Source organism: Dama dama, chromosome 11 (genome assembly GCF_033118175.1).
Source record: "Dama dama isolate Ldn47 chromosome 11, ASM3311817v1, whole genome shotgun sequence".
Classification (NCBI taxonomy): domain Eukaryota; kingdom Metazoa; phylum Chordata; class Mammalia; order Artiodactyla; family Cervidae; genus Dama; species Dama dama.
In genome coordinates, this window is record NC_083691.1 from 82,048,858 (window position 1) to 82,070,840 (window position 21,983).

General features: G+C 39.3%; 1 protein-coding gene across 3 annotated transcripts in view; it reads left to right on the plus strand.

Annotated features, from left to right (window-relative positions):
- The first annotated feature begins 74 nt into the window (after positions 1 to 74).
- Positions 75 to 21,983, plus strand: part of SOS1 (SOS Ras/Rac guanine nucleotide exchange factor 1) — a 130,127-nt gene continuing 108,218 nt past the window's right edge. For 2 of the 3 annotated variants that reach the window (XM_061155552.1, XM_061155553.1), the window contains exon 1: positions 75 to 225. In XM_061155552.1, coding sequence (XP_061011535.1) covers positions 139 to 225 — 87 coding nt within the window. In that variant the 5' untranslated portion in view covers positions 75 to 138. Of the gene's footprint in view, positions 226 to 3,664; positions 3,720 to 21,983 lie in introns of all 3 variants that reach the window. The other variant, XM_061155554.1, reaches the window with a different exon arrangement.

Below are 21,983 nucleotides of genomic sequence, written 5' to 3' on the forward strand. Positions count from 1 at the left end.
GGCCGCTCGGCGCCCCAAGGGGGCCGGGCCGTCCGGTGGCACCGCGGCCCTGTTCCGCGCTGCGAGCTCACCCTCTCGCGGCTCCCCGGCCCGGCCGCCGCCGCCCCTCTCCCCGCCCGGAGGCGCCCCGGGGGCACCATGCAGGCGCAGCAGCTGCCGTACGAGTTTTTCAGCGAGGAGAACGCGCCCAAGTGGCGGGGGTTGCTGGTGCCTGCGCTGAAAAAGGTGAGGCGCGCACGAGACCCCGCTCCCCGGCTGCAGCCTGGGCGAGAGCACCGGGCCCGGGTCGGGGAAGGGCTGGGGAGGCGGGGCGCGCGGGGCCGTCTTTCTTCCCGGTCTCACCGCCTCCCAGAAGGGACGGCACACCCCGAGAGGTTCCCCCGCACTCGTTGGCTCTCGGCGTTGACAGTCACCCCGTGTGGCGTGTGGGAAGGCCGCAGGGAGCAAGGGAGAGTTTGTCCGAAGAATCCAACCGCTGAGAGCTTGCCCTGCCCCTGATTCAAAGACGAGAGTTGGAGGAGCCTCAGTTTTCATTGGAGGTCAAAGCAGGCCGCTTCTTTGCCTTCTCTGTGCTTTCTCGGAGCTGCTGTCAGCGTCCGGTTTTAGGTGTCCAATATGTTCGTCCTAGTGGGTTCACGAATGCTCTGGCCGTAACGCTTGCCCTAAGTAATTGCAGAGCTCGCCTGCCAGCAGGAACATGGATGGCCTGCTTTGCTTGTCCTCCGTAATCACTTTTCATTCCCCTGAATTCCCCCATTCCTCCGATTTACAGGGGCGGGTGCACATGCCACTGTTTTCTTTCCTCCTTTCTTTCTCCCTTCCTCCCTCCCTCCCGTTCTTTCCCCCTCCCCACCTCCCCCCACCCCCACTCCCACGTCTTTCTCTCTCCTTCAAAACCTTGGTCCTGTCATTGGGTTTGTTGATTAGAAATTTTAGCAGTTCTGTTTCTTCGAGCTTGCCACATTGTTACCGAAAGTTCTATACCCCGTGATCTGTACTTTTACACGTTTTAGTATAATTACGAAATGTTACATTTTCAAAGCTTCTAAAGCAATGTTGTGACTTAATAGATACATTAAAACGTCAGCAACTGATGTCTGTATGAATATATTAATAAAGCCTGTCAGTATTTTTGTTTTCCTTTTACCTTATAAATACAGGGGTAGCTTTACTCTTTTACTAGGTATCTAAATCGTCATTCCTCAAAAAATGTTTCATGGGATCTGGTTAAAAAATAATTTCGCTCTTCACTCAGATTTGATATTATAGGGTACCCTTTCTCCTAAACATTTATGCTTTTAAAAAGTGTTTGATATTTCTCAGAGGCCAGCAGCTTTTACTTTCCCTTTTGTCCTGTTCTCCCTCTCTTGATATCTTACAGTGGAAGCTGTTTGGTTTGTTAGCAGAATCTGCTGGTATATTTCACATGCAGCTTACTGACTTTTTTGTTCAGGTGTCTGATTAGTCACAGACATCTCTGATACAGTTTTCTAAGAAAAGTAATGGTGTGCCATATGCCTTACGGACTTTATTCATTAGAAATCCTGTCGGCTCTCACTCTGTTTACTTTCGCTTTACCTGCGAGCTTGCCATCTTAGCTTGTAGTTGTTGAGGAGTAGGAAGTCTCCGTGACTCCAGAAGCAGGTATCCTGACCAAGGTGGGGGTGGGGTGGGGAGGAGACAAAAATTATTGAAAATATATAAAAGAACTCATAAAACACTATCAGTTTGGGACTGTTTTGCTTGGAAGCAAACTCTTATCCCAGGGGAATCACCATGAAACCCTATCAGCTGAGGGCCCTATGAAGCAGTGAGATGAACATCGTAGGAGTTAGCAGACCAGACCTACCTCTGCCACACTGGTGGCCCTTGCTGAAATCTGTCCACAGGAACATTTTTTTTGGCTGGCATAGTGTTGTTTTGTTTTTAATGGAATTGCCAGTGTTTTTAAATGGGTGTTACTACATAAAATCTGAATCTTGAACTTTACTTGGAGAATGGGAAGATCTCTCCACAGTGGGCCAGCATTCAAGCAGGGCAGTGAGCTGCTGGAGCTGAGTAAATGGCTGCCCATCTGTCTCTGATTGACCACAGTCCCCACCAGTTCTCTTTGCTTATTTACTTAACCCTGCTTTGACTTTAAGCAGAGATACCCTTGCATGGCAGTAGAAGTGATGGGAGGGGGTGAAAATGTACACAATCTAGTTGCTGTGTGAGATTTCTTCCAATTCCCACTTAAGATACCCACTAAAGATGATTTTAAGCCACCAAAGACAAGTTAGATATTTCATGTGGATACCTCCGTATCTTCTTTTAGGCTTATTGTAGTTTGGAAATGCATCAGTTTGTGTTATCTAGCCTGGGGCTCTTTGGATATGTTCTTTTTTTCACCTGGACTGCGTTTGGCCTGGCCTAACACTGCTCATCCTCTGGGCTTACTGGACCTCAGATCTGTTCTCAGATCCTCAGGCCTGAATTGGATAGATAGTCTTTCTTTTAGTCTGACTGTTCTTTTTAGCAGGGCTTCCCTGGTGGCTCAGAGGTTAAAGCATCTGTCTGCAATTCAGGAGACCTGGGTTCGATCCCTGGGTCGGGAAGATCCCCTGGAGAAGGAAATGGTAACCCACTCCAGTATTCTTGCCTGGAGAATCCCATGGACGGAGGAGCCTCATGGGCTACAGTCCACAGAGTCGCAAAGAGTCAGACACGACCCTAGCCAGGCACTGAACAATTCCTATTTTTTTCCTATTTAAGTTCACCACCCAAATTAGATTGGATGGTCCTTGGGAACGGGGATGCTATTTTACCCTCATTTCACCCTCCATGTATACAGTGTCTGACACCTTAGTTGGCACTTAAATTTGAATGAATGGGTAGGGAATAGCCAAGCAAAACCATCAGCTTCCTCCCTTCCACTTACTATTTAAAAATTTTTTTCTCTTCATAGCTGTATTATTTCATTTGACTGGCTCAAGACTTTGATGTCATCTCTGACTGTCCACACCCAGGAAGAGCTTGTAGGTTCATTTCCCTTGACATGTTCATTTAATCAATTCCCTCCTACCCCAACTACGCTTGGGTCCACTTTCCCAGGCTACTGCTATAGCCTCTTAACTGAGTTCACTGCCCCCACTTCGCCTGTTTTTCAGATTTCAGAAGTTATAGCACACTTCTGAATATGTCACACATTTGTTCAGAACCATCAATGTCTTTTGAGGGCATAGAATGAAGTGTGTATTCTTTGAAATAGACTTGATGTCGATCAGTGATCTGGCTTCATCCTGCTTTTCTGAATGGATTGCCTACTATAGTCTTTCGTATACTTTATGCTTCAGCCAGACAGGACTACCTCTTTTCCTGAAGATTCCCAGAATGTCTCAATGCATCCCATCTGCTAAAGTCCTATCTTATCTATTGCATAAGTCTGTCGTGCCTACTGCAGACCAAGTATTGCCCTCAGCAGTAAGGATGAAAAGGGAATTGACACTATCCAGAAATGACTAAGTTCTAACATGATGAGAAGTGGCAGAGGATGAGTTTGGAGGGAAAAGTAGTTTATAGAGAATTTTTTAATGTTAAGCTAAGGAGAATGATTTTTATTTTGAGGGGATAGATGTCATTGAGGAACCTTAAATAGGGGAATAACATCAGATTTTGGTTTTAGAAAATCCACTTTGGCCATGGAATAGAAAATGGATTGCAGAAGAATGAGACCAAAGGTAAGGAGAAAAGTTAGAAAGCTAGTTTAATAGTCCAGCCAGGAGATGATATATATTTGAATTAAGGGTGCATTTGAATTAGGATGAAAGTGTGGAGATGGATTTTATATAGTTGAGAGATGTTTAAAAGGCAGAATTGACGGGATCTAGTAACTCACAGTGATTGGGGTAAGTGGTAAGCGTAGGAGGACTCTTAAGTTTCTGGTTTGAGTGCCTTTAGTCAGGATAGAGAATGTAGGAGGATACCTATTGGGGTGGAAGGAGTAGCATTATAAGATGAGTTTTGAACTTGTTAAAGTCCCTTCTGGTTATCCAGGTGGACTTGTAGGACTGGCAATTGGTTGTTGGTATCTGGTGAAACAGATTTGGGACTTCTAGGTGTGTGGGTGGGGCCATGAGATAGAGGAAGCTATCCATTCAAGAGTTACAGATGAATGCTCATCGCAGTTCTGTTCAGCAAAAAGTGGAAACAATCCAGATGTCCATCAGCAGGTGAATGTATAAACAAATTGTGATATAGCCATACATTGGAATACTTCTCAGCAGTAAAAAGGAATGAACTATTGATATATGAGACAACGTTGCTCAAAATAATAAAGCTGGTAACACCCCCTACTGCCCAAAACATCATAGAATATACTGTAAAATTATAGAAAAATGCATCTACAGTGACAGAAAACAAGTCAGTAGTTGTTTGGGAGAGAGGCATTTATGTTCATTTGGCTTTTTGATTGTACTAACAGTTTCAGGAGCATATGCATGCATTCTTGCGTGTGCTCAGTCATGTCTTTTTGACCAGGTGGACTGTAGCCCACCAGACTTCTCTGTCCATGAACTTTTCCAGGCAAAGAATACTGAAGTGGGTTGCTATTTTTTCCTTCAGGGGATTTCTCGACCGAGGGATCAAACCTGTGTCTCCTGAGACTTCTGCATTGGAAGGCAGATTCTTTACCAGTGAGCCTCCTCAGGAGTGTATTAAAATTTAACGCATTATACAGCTCAGATATTTGCAGTTTATTGTGTGTTAATTGTATCTCAAAGAAGGTGTTTTTCAAAAAGTGAATGAGGCCACCCACTGAAAATATTAGAAGTAAGAATGAAATTAAGCTGGCATCAGAACTGGAGGAATAAAATGAACAATAGGGTGTAGGGACAGAGCAAAGGGCTAGGAGTGAGTGAAGGAGGTTAAGAAGGAAAGAGTCAGGTAGAAGGAATAAGACCCTAGTGTCCGAGAAGCTGAGAATGGATGAGTTTCAAGGAAAGTGTCATTAACTGTGTCAGGCTATCGAAAAGTCAAATAAAGTACCTGAAAAATAGTAGTAAATCTAACTATGACAGGAAGAAAAAGACTGAATTCTTCATTAAACACAACCTCAAAAGCCTCACCAAAAATATATAAAATGGGTTTGTAGGTTGAGGAGCAGGGAGTTCATGCTAGGTAGCCTCAATTTTCATGATGGAAGAGAAGATCCTTTACATAGATCGAGGAAAGAGAAATGAGTAAGGAGCTTAAGTTTTGGAATTGCTGCTGTGGAGTCGGGAGAAGGAGCCAACCAGTGAATTAGAAAGGATTGCCGAGCAGTGCGGAGTGTGGAGAGCATTGTAGGTTTGAAGAGCATTCACTGGCCTGCTGGTTGTGAGGTTTTCTTCCGGCAGCACCCATCAGTCAGGTAAAGGGGTAAAGAAGGATTACTGGTTGCTTGTGGCTGCAGTAGAGATGAAGAAAACAGGGATATTTCAGAAGATTGAAAGTTAAGCTATAAGAGAGATAATGGAGGTGTAAATGAGAGCTCCACGGATTAGAAATCTTAATGAGTTGTAAGAGGAGGGTAGGGGAAGCAGATAAGGAATTATGATTAGAGATGGTGATAATTACATTTGGGAGTTTTAAGATTCTAGAAATGAGGAAGATGAGACAGGGGCTCTGAACTGGTGTGTTGAATGGTGGATTGCATGCATGGATGAGGATGGATTCACAAGGATTATGATGTGTGTTGTAGTGGAGAGGAAGAAGGCAGTGACAGAGAGGTCCGGACATGACAGCAGTGACGATGCTCCAACCAAATAATAAGTGGCAACTACTCTCTTTATTTTTTTATTACAACTATAGCTGGAATAGAAAAAAACTTTGCCCTTCATTTTAGAATATATTTATCTGTCTTGTAATCAAGTTTTGTATCCAACATTTTATTATGAAAAATTTCAGATATACAGAAAAGTTCAAAGAGTTGCATAGTAAATACTCATATACCCACCTGGATTCTATAATTTACAACTATTTTACTGTTTGCTTTATCACATGCCTATTCATCTACCAATCCATCTTAACATTTTGAAGAATTTCAAAGTAAGTTGTAGACATCAGTACACTTTACCCTTAAACACGTCAACTTGCGTATCGTTAATTTAGAGTTCGCTCTTTGTTTGTTTACAGTTCTTTTTGTTTTTCAGATAAAATTTATGTACAGTGCAATACACAAATGTTAATTGTACGATTTAATGAGTTTTGGCAAATGAATACAACCCAAGCCTCTGCCAGGGTATGGGGCGTTACCAGCACTCCTGAAGTTTTCCTCGTGTGCCTTCTCAGTCATTTCTTGCCCCCAGCCTCCAGAAGCAACTGCTCTTCAGATCTTTTGTCACCATAGATGAATCTTAGGTGTTTTAGATCCCATGTAAATGGAATTGTACAGTATATATTTTTGGTGAGGCTTTTGAGGTTGTGTTTAATGAAGAATTCAGTCTTTTTTTTCCTGTCATATGAATATGTCGAAGTTTATTAAATGGATGGACACCTGAGAGGTTTCCAGTGTGGGGCTGTTGAGAATAAAGCTGCCATGAATGTTCTTATTTATAGCTCGTGTTGTAGACATGTTTTCATTTCTCTTGGGTAAATACCAGGAGAAATGGCTCATAGAGTAAATGTCTGTTAGGTTTATAAGAAACTTCCAGACCCTTTCTCAGAATGGTTGTACCATTTCATGTTCCCACCAACAGTGTATGAGAGTTGCAGTTGCTCTACATTCTTACCAATATTTGATGTTATTAGTCTTTAATTTTAGTAATTTCGATGGGTGTGTAGTGGTATCTCATCATGGTTTTAATTTGTATTATTCTGGTGACTAATGATATTGAGCACTCATGTTCTTATAGGTTATTCGTGTGTCTTCTCTTGTGTAATGTCTGTGTGAATCTTTTGCCCATTTAAAAATTTGGGCTGTTTTTCTTTATAGTATTGAGTTTAAGAGTTATTTGTATATCATGGTTAACTGTCCTTTATCAGATATACGTTTCATGAATATTTTCTTCTGGTCTGTGGCTTGTCTAGTCATTTTCCTAATAGTGTTTTTTGATAAACAAAAGTTTTTAATATTGATGGAGTCGAGTTTATCAGATTTTTTTCTTTTAAGGTCACTGTGTTCTGTCTCAGAACCTCTTGCCTGCCACCAAGTCATGAACACATGGTCCCAAGGCTATTTTCTAAAAGCTTTATAGTTTTAGCTTTTACATGACCTGTGATCCATTTCAAATTAATTCTATATGATATGAGGTAGGAATTGAGATTTCTTTTTTTATGCTCATATCTAGTTATTTCAGAACTGTTTGTTGACGATACTTTCCTCTCCCTGTTGGATTGTGTTGTTTCTGTGAAAATTAAATGAATATATATTATATATTTATGTAAATGTATATTTAAATATGTAGTATATAAAGTAAATTTGTATGTATTTTAGACTGTTTTAGTCCATTGATGTCTTGTTTATCTTTCCCCCAATTCCACACTATTGATTACTGTAGATTTATAGTAAGTCTTTAAGTTAGATAGTGCAAGTTCTCCTTCTTTTAAAATAATTATTTTATTGTTTCTAGATTTTGTATTTCAGTACAAATTTTGAACCATTCTGTCAATTTCTACCAAAAATCTTGGTGAGATTTTAATTGTAATTTCATTTATTCTGTAGGTAACAGGATAGAATTGGCACCTTAACTATAGCAAGTCTTTGGATTCATGAAGGTGGTATATGTCTCCATTTATTTAGACTTTTAAATTTGTCTCAGAAACACTTTGAGTGTAGAAGTCTTACATGTCTTTGGTTAAGTTTAATCTGAAATATTTTGTTTTTTGATGTTAATTGTAAATTGTTTTAAAAGTTTTTATTTTCCAGTTATTTTTTAATGGGTATATAAACAATAGGTGAAAATTTGGAGAGCAATAAGGAGAAACTGCAGGGTGACAGATGTGCTCAGGCCTAGAGAGAATTTAGTCCAAATGGGAGATGAAAAGAAGAGACTTCTAAGGGAAAAGAGAGGGAATTTCAGAAATTTTATATTGTTATCAATTGGAAGTCCTTAAATAAGCATCAGTGAGTCCTTTGGTATGCTAAAAATGCATGAAAAAGAAAGGCATTATGAAACTCAAAAAGTTGTTTAATAAAGATCATATATTTGAATTAAATAGAAACATGTAGCTGATTTTTGTATATTGATCCTGTATCCTTTGACCTTGCTCATAGTTGTTTTAAACATTTCATAGAATTTTGACTTTTTGGGCCACTCCCTGGAGCATGTGGGATCTTAGTTCCCTGACCAGGGATCCAACCCACACCACTGCACTGGAAACATAGAGTCTTAACCCTGAACTGCCAGGAAGGCCCCTCCATAGAATTTTCTACATAATTAAGTCATCTGCAAATAGAGACAATCTGATATTTTACTTATTTCTTTTTCTTATTTTATTGACCAGGACTTCCATTACAGTGTTGAATCAAAGTAGTGAAAGTGGTCATACCTGCCATCTTAAGGGGAAAAATATGTCTTATTTCACCATTAAGGGTGATGTTATTTGCTAGTTTCCATTGATGCTGTTTATCAGATTGAGGTTTTCCCTTTCCACTTTTAGTTTTCTGAGTTTTGGGGTTTTCTGAAGTTAAAGTGGATATTGAATTTTGTCAAATTGTTTTTCTATGTCTTTTAAAATAATCATAAGCTTTTCCTCCTTTATTTTGTAAATAGTATGGTAAATCACATTGACTGACTTTGAATGTTAACCTACATTCCTGGATAAGCCATAGCAGATGGTTTTTTTTTTTTTTTTTTTTTTTAGTTTCTTCTTTGTGCTAGTGTTCTAGGCACTATGCTTGGTACTTTACATATTTATCTCTGTTCCACCCATTGACTTTTCAAGGTAGTAATTTTTACAGCTGAGTTTTTTAGCTGAGGAAATGGATCCTCAGAGAGGCAAATTGCTCAAAATCTTGTAATAGAACCAAGATTTGAACTCAAGTCTGTTTAGCTTCAGACACAAGTCTTCCCACTGTACTGTGTTGCTTCCTTTGAGTAGGCAGCATGATACAAAACAATGTGGTGTTCTAATTGTCTCCTGCACCTTAGATTTTAATGAATAACTATCTTAGGGGAGAAGGAGGCGAAATGAAGAGGGCTTTGAAACCCTTTGTGTTAGACTGAGAAACTTAGCTCTTTTACATATTGGGGTTCTGCATAGACTTGCATTTGACAAAACTACACTGCTGCATGAAACAGTAATGCTTTTAAAGGTAATGCTGGTGGTGGTTTAGTCGCTAAGTTGTGTCTGACTCTTGTGACCCCATGGACTGTAGCCTGCCAGGCTCCTCTGCCCATGGGATTCTCCAAACAAGAATACTGGAGTGGATTGCCATTTCCTTCTCCATCTTGAAGGTAATAGTTAATGGAAAGACAGCATAGATCATAAAGGAGAAGGCTGAGAAGTGATCTTGGGATGGCAATAGGAAGCTAGGAGACTATTCCAGTATGCTTATGTTTGGGAGTGAAGGAAGTGACATTTTAGTGGAAGTGAGCGTTGACTAGGTGAGGATGAGGAGGATGTGTCTTCCCAGGGTTGGTGTTGCAGAGAGCCACTGGAGTCCAAGAGGAACTCAGCATCTTAGGAATTCTGAGTAGCTGGAGTCTATTCAGCCTGAAGTGTGGGGTCAGCTCTTGTGAATGAAATTACTACATTTTATCTTGTGAGCAGTGAGGGACTATTGAAGAGTTTTAAACCAGGTATTAATAATTAGATATGAATTTTAAAGGATCTCTGCTCTGTGGATCATGGATTAAATGACTGTAGAACTGTAGGCAGGAAGGCAGGTTAGGGGACTTTTGCCGCAATTCTTAGAAGGGATAGTGCTGTTCTTGACTAGAGCAGTAGCTGTGAGGTAAAGAAGAGTGGACAGATTTTAGCTTTAAAAGTAGATTGGTGGTTGAACAATGGGGTAGTGAGAGAGGATTCAAAGTTGATTCCCAGGATTCTGGCTTAGGAGTCTTAGTGGCAATAGTGATGAAAGGGGGAATACTGGGAGGAGGAGCACCTTTGGAGGGGAACTAAGAAACCATCAGTATTCTGGGAGTAACATGGTGTGAGAGAATTGTGATGGGAGGAATTTACACATTGAGGGTAGCCAAGTATGTAAGCATGGAAGGCATCTTTATTGGACTGTCCTTATTAATTATAGGCAGGTACAACCTGAAGATTCTGTCTTTCAGTGTACGTTTCAAATGCTGTCTCCTCTACACAGGCTTTCTACTACAATTCTATCCCCTAAGTAGAATGAATCTATTAATTTCTTTAATACATTGGAGAAGGAAATGGCAACCCACCCCAGTATTCTTGCCTGGAGAATCCCACGGACAGAGGAACCTGGAAGGCTATAGTCCATGGGGTCGCAAGAGTTGGACACGACTTAGCGACTAAACCACCATCATTAATTTCTTTAGTATTTTATGTGTCAATTTTAGTACTTAATGAAAATCTGCCCTTTAAATTTTGTATATGTGGCTTCTCTCTTCTATATTCGGAGTTATTTGAGAGCAAGATAGGAACCAACTCACCTTTGTATTCCCTCCAATGCTTAGCATGTTTCTCATGTATAGCAGGTGCTCAGTACACATGTTGAATTGTATGTAGCTCTGATCTTGTCCTTTTAGGAATATACTTACTAATGAGTTAGGTGGGTCTTAGTTGAGATCTTTAGCAGACAAAGGCATTGGAATTGTCATGTTTGGTGTATCCTATTTTAGCAAATAGGGAAGCAAACGTAATGCTTTAGAAATAATTTTTTAAATGGCTAAATTTAAAAAAAAACAACCATGTAATGCTTCAAGGGAGAAGCAGATGCCAGGATGGGGTTAAGCATGCAAGAAGTTTATTAGAAGAAGTGCTTGTGAGAGAAAATGAGGAAGGAGGCAAGGAGAGTCATCAATCATCATACTGATGCAAGTCTGACTCTAAGTGAAGGAGAAAGGTAAGGAAGGAAGGAACTTTGCATGAAAGTATCGTAGTTCTAAGGAAATTTAACTGAGACTTCAGAAGTTCTTGAGCAAAAGTTGCCTATCACAGAAATTTCTCATCTTCCAAGATCAGGGCCACCTTAGTGTATGCCTGTGGTGCTCTTTACTGGGAGCAGCCAGTGAGAAGCACGGCCTCTGTACAAAGTGATGGATTTCAGAGTGCAGCAGCTGGGGCCCAGAGTCAGTTATTTTTCCCTGGAGTCAGAGATCTGAGAGGCTGATTCTCATAGCCAGCCATGGTCATCTCTGTGGCTATAATTTGCCTGATTCAGGAAAATTGAACTACAGTATTCTCCCCCCACTTAAAGTGGTAATTTGTTCCCCCTAAGCTCCTTATGCTTTTTCTTTTTTTAAAAGATACCTTAGGATGAGTTCCAAAAGTCATAACTTAATTGTCATTAATAGTACACAGTTTGCTTTGTTGTTGTTGTTTAGTTGCTAAGTTGTGTCTGATTCTTTTGCGACTCTGTAAACAGTAGCCCACCATGCTTCTCTATCCATGTGATTTCCCAGGTGAGAATACTGGTCTGTGTTGCCATTTCCTTCTCCAAGGGATCTTCCTGACCCAGGGATCAAACCCACATCTTCTGCATTGGCAGGCGAATTCTTACCACTGAGCCACCGGGGAAACCCGTGGTTTGCTTTAGTAGTTATCAAATAAAGTTTGCATTTCCTATTCAAGTTGATTTCATATTCAGCCTTAATGTACCAAATGCCAAAGCAATAAAGATGAAAGAAAGCATGCAAATGATAACTACAATATGAACTAGTGAATCAGGAGTACTTCGAGCACTTCAGGAGTACCTTGAGTAGGCCAGCTGCCCAGTTATGAAGATGAGTGCTGTGGACTTTCCCTTCTAGGCTGGGCTACTTCAGGTAGACAAGCACAGATCAGTAAAAGAAGTCACATATAAAGTCAGATTCTGGAAATCACCTGTTGGAGTTGGGGATGGAGGCATATACCAGAGAAAAGAAATAATTTTAAGTTTTAGTTTTATGGACCCTGAATTACTCAGATGTTATTTTTAAGGTAGATATTTTAAATTTATAATGGGAAGATGATTTTGAAAAGAGTTTCCTTAATGCTGCTTTCCTGCTGATTTTGACTGCTGGTGGTGGTTTAGTCGCTAAGTCATGTCCGACTCTTGCCACCCCATGGACTGTAGCTCACCAGGCTCCTCTGTCCATGGGATTTTCCAGGCAAGAATACTGGAGTGGGTTGCCATTTCCTTCTCCAGGGGATCTTCCTGACCCAGGAAAAGAACCCATGTTTCCTGCATTACAGGCAGATTCTTTACCGACTGAGCTATGAGGGAAGCTGATTTTGATTGGTTAGGTTTTATTCACCAGATTTGTTGAGTATTATATGACAGACATTCTAGACAATTGAAAACTAATACCTCAATTGTTGCTTTTATGAAACTTGTTATCTGGTGATAAAAAGAAATCTGTTATCTTTCCATATGTGTTAAAACACTCTGATTCTCGTTTATAGAAAGTTTGATTCAGGGTTAAAAATAAAAATATAAATTTTAAAATTTTAAAAATAAAACCAAGTCTTCAAATTAAAAAAAAAGTTGTTTTAAATTAACAGAGACTTTTTGGAATAAGCTGACTTAAATTCTAGTTATTCTTTTATAATTCCTGAAAGAAAATTTTCCCTTTTTATATAGACAAGTCCCATCTTCTATTTTATTACAGTCTAAGCCATTTGCAAGTGAACTGATTTCTATGTATGGCTCAGTAGCTTGTAATGGAAGGCACTTATGCTAATTGCATTCACAGCTGTTTTAAGGACTGATAGGATTCTGACTTCTTCACATATAATTAATAACTTTTTTCTTATTGTGCTAGAATATTTTATATATATATCCACACATATATATATATATAAAACACAAAATTAGCCACTTTAACCATTTCTAAGTGTATAATTCAGTGCCAGTAGCTACATTCACAAGATTGTGCAACTGTCACCACTTGTCTATTTCCAAAACTTTTCATCACCTCAAACAGAAACTCTGTACATATTAAGCAATAACTCCTAACTTCCTCCTCCCTCAGCCCCCATAACCTCTAATCTACTTTCTGTCTCTATGAATTTGCCTGTTTGAGGTATTTAATGTAAGTTGAGTCATATATTTGTCCTTTTGTATCTGATTTATTTTAGTTAATACAATGTTTTAAGATTCATCCATGGTGTAGCATGTATCAGAATTTAATTCCTTTTTAAGGCTTACTAATACTCCATTACATATTAATATATTTATTAATATAAATATAATAATATTATAAATAGATAATATATAATTTGTGTATATACCCCATTTAGTTTATTCATTCATCTGTTGATGGACACTTGAGTTGTTTCTGTCTTTTGGCTACTGTAAGGAATGCTTCAGTGAACATTGGTATACAAGTATTCGTTTGAGTTCCTGTTTTCAGTTCTTTTGGGTATACACCTAGAAGTGGAATCGCTGGGTCATTTGGTTTATATGTTTAACTTATTTAACGTTTATATGTTTAACATTTGGTTTGTATGTTTAACTATGTTTAACTTTTTGAGGAATTATACTGCTTTCTGCAGCAATCACACCATTTTTACATTGCTACTAGCAGTGCACAAAGGTTCCGATTTTTCCATAGCCTCTCTTACCCTTGTTATTTTCTGTTGTGTTTTTTTTAAATTACTATCCTACTTTATGTGAAATGATACCTCTTTGTATTTTGGCTTACATTTCCCTAATGATTAATAATATTGGCCATCTTTTCATGTGCTTGTTGGCCACTTGTATATTTTCTTTGGCAAATGTCTGTTCAAGTCCATTGCCATTTTTAAAACCTATGTGGTTTGAGTTTTTGTTGTTAAATTTTAGGGCATCATTGTAATCTTCTTGATGTTAGCACCTTATTGGCTATATGACTTGTAAATATTTTCTTTTATTCAGATACAACCAAAACTCTACTTTCAGTTTCTTGATAATGTCCTTTGCACAAAAGCTTTAAACTTTAATGAAGTTCAGTTTATCTTGAAACCCAACTGCTTTTTGTGTGTTGGTTTTATTCTGCAACTTTGCTGAATTAATTCACTAGCTCTGGTATCTTTCTTGTGCATTCTTTGGAATTTTTCTGTATATAGGATTGTCATCTGCAAATAAAAATAGTTTTACTCTGTGTGTGTGTGTGTGTCTACATATGGCTTCCCTGGTGGCTCAGATGGTAAAGAATCTGCCTACAATGCAGGAGACCCAGGTTCTATCCCTGGGTCAGGAAGATCCATCCCATGGAGAGGGGGATAGCAACCCACTCCAGTATTCTTACCTGGAGAATTCCATGGACAGAGGAGCCTGGCAGACTACAGTCCATGGGATCAGTTTTCATTCCAATCCCAAAGAAGGGCAATGCCAAAGAATGTTCAAACTGCTGTACAGTTGCACTCATTTCACATGCTAGCAAGGGTATGCTCAAAATCCTTCAAGCAAAGCTTCAGCATTACATTAACCGAGAGCTTCCAGATGTCCAAGCTGGGTTTAGAAAAGGCAGAGGAACCAGAGTTCAAATTGCCAACATTCATTCGCTCATAGAGAAAGCAAAAGATTTCCAGAAAAACATCTGCTTTGTTGACTGTGCTAAAGCCTTTGACTATGTGGATCACAACAAACTGTGGAAAATTCTTAGAGAGGAAAGTGGACCACCTTGCCTGTCTCCGGAGAAACCTGTATGCTGGTCAAGAAGCAACACTTAGAACCTTACATGGAACAACTGACTGGTTCAAAATTGGGAAAGGAATATGACATGCCTGTGTATTGTCACCCTGTTTGTTTAACTTCTGTGCAGAGTACATCATGCAAAATGATGGGCTGGATGAATCACAAGCTGGAATCAAGATTGCCAGGAGAAATATCAGCAACCTCAGATACGCTGATGATACCACTCTAATGGCAGAAGGTGAAGTGGAATTAAGAGCTTCTTGATGAGAGTGAAGGAGGAGAGTGAAGAAGCTCACACACACACATGTTCTTTTTCAGATTCTTTTCCCTTAGAGGTTATTACAGGTTATTGAGCATAGTTCTGAGTGCTACGCAGCAGGTTCTTGTTAGTTATCTATTTTATATGTAGTAGTGTGTATAGACTAACATATGCTTTGTCATTGTTTTATCTTCTTGATGAATTGACCCTTTTTTCAACATACAGTGTCCATCTTTGTCTCTTATAACAGTTTTTGACCTAATGCCTATTTTTTCTGATATTAGATTAGCCACACTAACACTCTTACTTTCTGTTTTCATGGACTATCTTTTCCCATCTTTTCATTTTGAAACTATGGTTTTGTGTATAAATTGATCATTATAGTCAGCATATAATTTAATCATGTTTTTAAATCAGTCCTGCCAATCTCTGGCTTTGATTAGAAAGTTTAACCCAATTAAATTTAAAGTAGTGAGAAGAGCCTGGCAGGCTACAGTCCATGGGGTCTCTGAGTCAGACACGACTTAGCAACTAAACAGCAACAAAAGTGACTGAGAAGGAAGGACCTCTGCCATCATTTTGCTTCTGTGTTGTTGTGAAATCCTATACCTTTTTTGTTGCTCATTTCCTCCATTACATACTGGTTTCTTCTTCTCCCCCACCCCCATTTTATTATAGTGAACCATTTTGATTTTCTTTTGTGTGTATTTTTTTAGAAATTTTCTTTGTGGTAATCCTTGTGAATTACATTTAACTCCCTAAGTTTATAGCAATATAGTTCGCACTGATATGAACTTAACTTCAGTAGCATATAAAAGCTCTGCTCCTATAACAGCTCAGTCTTACCCCCTTATATTGTTGTTGTCACAGATTATATCTTTATACGTTTTGTATCCAGTCTCATGGGTTTATAATTATTTTTTATGTATTTGTCTTTTGAAATTCTATAGGAAATACAAAATGGAGTTAGAAACCATATATATGTATATATAGTAATATATAGTAATGCCCGTTTTTTTATTTGCTGGTGTTATTTACCTATACTAGAGACCTTTATTTCATCATATGACTTTGAGTTGCTGTTTAGTGTCCTTTAATTTCAACTTGAAGGGCTGTCTTTAGCATTTCTTGTAGGGCAGGTCTTATGATATTGAACTCCCTTAGCTTTTGTTTCTCTGACAACATCTTAAATTGTACCTAATTTTGAAGGACAGTTTTGTCAGATGCAAAATTCTTGGTTGACAATTTTTTTCTCTCAGCACTTAAATATGCATCCTACTGTATTTGGGCATCCATGGTTTCTAGTAAGAAATAAGTTGCTGACCTTATTAAGGACTCCTTGTATGGGAAGGGAATTCCAGTTGAACTATTTCAAATCCTAAAAGATGATGCTGTGAAAGTCCTGCACTCAGTATGCCAGCAGATTTGGAAAACTCAGCAGTGGCCACAGGACTGGAAAAGGTCAGTTTACATTCCAGTCCCAAAGAAAGGCAATGCCAAAGAATGTTCAAAAGTGAGTGAAGTCGCTCAGTCGTGTCCGAGTCTTTGCAGCGCCAGGCTTCTTTGTCCATGGGATTTTCCAGGCAAGAACACTGGAGTGGGTTGCCATTTCCTTCTCCAGGGGATCTTCCCAACCCAGAGATCGAACCCAGGTCTCCTGCGTTGCAGGCAGACACTTTACCCTCTGAACCACCAGGGAAGCCTTGGTGGGCTTCAAACTACTGCACAGTTGCACTCATTTCACACGCTAGCCAAGTAATGCTCAAATTTCTCCAAGCCAGGCTTCAACTATACGTGAACCGTAAACTTCCAGATGTTCAAGCTGGATTTAGAAAAGGCAGAGGAACCAGAAATCAAATTGCCAACATCCGCTGGATCATAGAAAAAGCAAGAGAGTTCCAGAAAAACATCTACTTTTGCTTTATTGACTACGCCGGAGCCTTTGACTGTGGATCACAATAAACTGTGGTGAATTCTTAAAGAGATGGAATACCAGACCACCTGACCTGCCTTTTGAGAAATCTGTATGCAGGTCAGGAAGCAGCAGTTAGAACTGGACATGGAACAATCAACTGGTTCCAAATCAGGAAAGGAGTACATCAAGGCTGTATATTCTCATCCTGCTTATGTAACTTCTATGCAGAGTACATCATGTGAAATGGTGGTCTGGATGAAGCACAAGCTGGAATCAAGATTGCTGGGAGAAATAACAATAATCTCAGATACACAGATGACACCACCTTTATGGCAGAAAGTGAAGAAGAACTAAAGAGAGTCTTGATGAAAGAGGAGAGTGAAAAAGTTGACTTAAATTCAACATTGAGAAAACTAAGATCATGGCATCTGGTTCCATCACTTCATGGCAAATAGATGGGGAAACAATGGAAACAGTGACAGACTTTATTTTTTTGGTCTCCAAAATCATTGCAGATATTGACTGCAGCCATGAAATTAAAAGACGCTTGCTCCTTGGAAGAAAAACTATGACCAACCTAGACAGCTTATTAAAAACCAGAGACATTACTTTACCAACAAAGGTCCGTCTAGTCAAAGCTGTTTTTTCCAGTAGTCATGTATGGATGTGAGAGTTGGACTATAAAGAAAGCTGAGCACTGAAGAATTGATGCCTTTGAACTGTGGTGTTGGAGGAGACTGTCGAGAGTCCCTTAGACTGCAAGGAGATCCAACCAGTCAATCCTAAAGGAAATCAACCCTGACTATTCATTGGAAGGATTGATGCTGAAGCCGAGACTCCAATACTTGGCCACCTGATGGAAGAACCGACTTATTGGCAAAGACCCTGATTTTGGAAAAGATTGAAGGCAGGAGGAAAAGGGGATGACAGAGGATGAGATGGTTGGATGGCATCACAGACTTGATGGACATGAGTTTGAGTAGGCTCCGCAAGTTGATGATGGACAAGGAAGCCTGTGAGCTGCAGTCCATGGGGTCACAAAGAGTCAGACATGACTGAGCGACTGAACTGAACAGTATGGGAAGAATTGCTTCTCCTGCTTCTTTAATGGTTTTGGTTTTGTTTTTGTTATTAGACAGTTGGTGTATAATATGCCTTGGTGCAGGTATCCTCGAATTTATCCTTTGTAGATTTTATTGAACTTTTTGAATTTGTAGATTAATGTATTTCATCAATTTTGGGGTATTTTCAGCCATTATTTCTTTACTTATTCTTTCTGTCCCTTTCTCTCTCTTCCCCTTCTGAGATTCCCACAATGCATGTTTTGGTCTGCTTGTTATCCTGCAGGTTCCTTAGGCCCTGTTTACTTTTTTAAAAAAGCATTTTGAGCATATTCAAGTCAGTTTTAAAGTTTTTATCAAGTTAGTCTGATGTCTGGGCTTCTTTAGCCAGTTTCTTTCAGTTAATTTTGTTCCCTTGAATGTGCCATTCTGTTGGTTTTTTTTTTTTGTATGCTATGTGATTTTTTTTTTTCTTAAACTGGGCATTTGAATAGTATGTAACTATTGAAAGTAAATTCTTCCCTTTTCCCAGGGCTTGCTGTTCTGTTGTTTGTTTTTATTTGGTTTTGTTTTTGATTGTTGAAGGCTATATTAGTATGTTTGTTGAATGAATTTCCAAAGCTGTTGTTTTTTTCAAAGTATTCCTTGGTGTGTGTAATCACTGAAGTCTCTTTGACTTAACTTGTGTTTCCACAGTGTTTTGACAGAGATTTCCTTGAGCTTCAGGAGCTAAAAAACAGCCAAACAAATAACAACAAAACCTCTCTCAGTCTGTGCAGCTTGGCTCTGTATTGGTACACTCTTGTAACAATTTGTGAAAATTGCCAGTGTGACATAGCAGTAATAGAGTAAGATTCAGATTTATATCCTTATATTTGTCCATTGTTCTATGTAAAATCGAGTTTTCTTCTTTCTACAAAAAATAATTTGTTTTTTTGTTGTTCAGTTGCTAAAGTCATGTTTGACTCTTTGCGACCCCATGGACTGCAGTGTGCGAGGCTTCCCTATCCTTTACTATTATCTAACATCTATCTCATCCTCTGTTGCCCTCTTCTCCTTTTGCCTTCAATCTTTCCCAGCGTCAGCATCTTTTCCAATGAGTCGGCCCTCCCCATCAGGTAGCCCTAGTATTGGAGCTTCAGCTTCAGCATCAGTCCTTCCAATGAATATCTCAGGATTGATTTCCTTTTAAGATTGACTGGTTTGATCTCCTTACAGTCCAGGGGACTCCCAAAAGTTTTCTCCAGCACCATAGTTCAAGAGCATTAATTCTTTGCTGCTCAGCCTTCTTTATGGTCCATCTCTCATACTGTATATGTATGTATATGTATGTATATGACTACTGGAAAAACCATAGCTTTGACTTTATGGACCTTTGTCGGCAAAATGATGTCTTTGCTTTTTAATATGCTGCCTAGGTTTGTTATAGTTTCCTTCCAAGGAGCAAGCGTCTTTTAGTTTCATGACTGCAGTCACTGTCAGCAGTGGTTTTTGAGCTCAAGTAAACAAAATCTGTCACTGTTTCCACTTTTTCCACTTCTAATTGTCAGGAAGTGATGGGACCAGTTGCCATGATCTTAGTTTTTTGAATGTTGAGTTTCAAGCCATCTTTTTCACTGTTCTCTTTCACCCTCATCAAGAGGCTCTTTAGTTCCTCTTCATTTTCTGCCATTAGAGTGGTATTATCTGCATATCTGAGGTTGTTAATATTTCTCCTGCAATCTTCATTCCAGCTTGTGATTCATCCAGCACAGCATTTTGCATGATACACACTGCATATAAGTTAAATAAGCAGGGTGACAATATACAGCCATGTCATACTCCTTTCCCAATTTTGAACCAGTCAGTTGTTCCATGTAAGGTTCTAAGTGTTGCTTCTTGACCAACATACAGGTTTCTCAGGAGATGGTTAAGATGGTCTGGTATTCCCATCTCTTTAAGAATTTTTCACAGTTTGTTGTAATCCACACAGTCAAAAGCTTTAGCATAGTCAGTGAAGCAGAAGTAGATGTTTTTCTGGAATTCCCTTGCTTTCTTTATGATCCAGCAATTGATCAATTATGATCAATTGTTGGCAATTTGATCTCTGGTGTGTCTGCCTTTTCTAAGCCCAGTTTATACATCTGGAAGTTCTTGGTTCACATACTATTGAAGCCTAGCCTGAAGGATTTTGAGCATACCCTTGCTAGCATGTGAAGTAAGCAGTTGTACATTTGAACATTCTTTGGTAGTTTGAACATTCTTTGGTCTTGTCCTTCTTTACAATTGGAATGAAAATGGACCTTTTCCAGTCCTGTGACACTGCTGTTTTTTCCCAATTTGCTGACATACTGAGTGCAGCACTTTAACAGCATCATTTTTTAGGATTTTAAATAGCTCAGCTGGAATTCCATCCCTCCATTAGCTTTGTTTATAATAATGCTTCCTAAGGCCCACTTGACTTCATAATACAGATAATTTGTACTTGCTTTAAATTGTGTTCTAATATTTGGTTTTTAAAATTCGTAAGTAAAAAGTAGTTCTTGTAGCTCAGCTGGTAAAGAATCTACTTGCAACGTGGGAGACCTGGGTTCGATCTCAATTCATGAGAGATTGAGAGTCTTAGTGGGTGGCAGCTGGGACAGTGGGTTAAGTACATATAGTGTATTTTGGAGGGGGGCAAGGCTTTGTGGGAAGGTGTTGCATTGGGATATATGTAGGACCGCATAACAAGGAATAGTGAGAGGAAGGTGAGACACTGATATCAAAGATGACATTTACATAGTTCAAAATTTTGACTGAGGTCACTTTATATATGAGAAAGGGAAGTAATATGCTCTTATTCCTTCCTCCTTCCTCCTGCTTTCCTTTCTTTCTTCCTTCAAAAACCACAGAATTTTCTGTTCTCATCTTCTAGAATTCAAAGTTCTACTTTAGAACTTTCATTTTATAATTTAAGTAGACTTTTCCGAGATTCTTAAGATTTAATCTTCTTTTTTTTTATCTATTTTTTTTTTTTTGGCTGCAGTGGGTCTTTGCTGCACTCAGACTTTCTGTGTTTGCAGTGAGTGGTGGCTTCTCTAGTTGCAGGGCTCGGGCGTCTCACTGCCGTGACTTCTCTTGCAGAGCACAGGCTTCAGTAGTTGTCGCACGTGGGCTCAGTAGTTGCAGCTTGTGGGCTCTGGAGTGTTGACTCATAGTTGTGGCACGTGGGGTTAGTTACCTCACAGCATGTGGGATCTTCTGAACCCATGTCCCCTCCACTGGCAGGCAGACTCTTAACCACTGGACCACCAGGGACGCCCTAATCTCCATTTATTTGTTGGAAAATGTGTCCTCAGCATCAAACAAATAATCTCTAGCATCAAACAAATAATCTCTAGGAATAGCAGTGAGTTTATTAAGTTTGAAATACTTTTGAAAAGGTAACTTCCATTAAAAAGTCTTTTCTACCTTAACATTTCAACTGGTGGCTCAGACAGTAAAGAATCTGTCTGCAAAGCAGGAGACCAGGGTTTGATCCCTGGGTCGGGAAGATCCCTTGGAGAAGGAAATAGCAACCCAGTCCAGTATTCTTGCCTGGAGAATTCCATGGACAGAGGGAGCCTGGCAGGACTACAATTGCGGGGATTGCAGAGAGTGGAACACAATTTAGGGGCTGAGCACAAGCACGGTTAGTATTCTTGCCTGGAGAATTCCACGGACAGAGGCACCTGGGGGGCTCAGAGTTGGACAGGCCTGAGCGACTAACGCACACGAGCATTCCAACAGTTAATAACAAATTTACATAACACTCTTGTTTTATATTGTATACTAAAGTGTTCTTAATTTTGTTGCTACTTTACGTTTTTACACTTACATGTTTGCCATTAAACTCATCAAGATTCAGTAATCTCTAGTAGCAAATTCTTGAAAATACAATTAATTTAAAAACTCATTTCAGTCTTTGTTAATTTTTAAAAATGTTCTTCATATTTACATTTTTGATAGTTAATGTATTTTTCAGTGTTA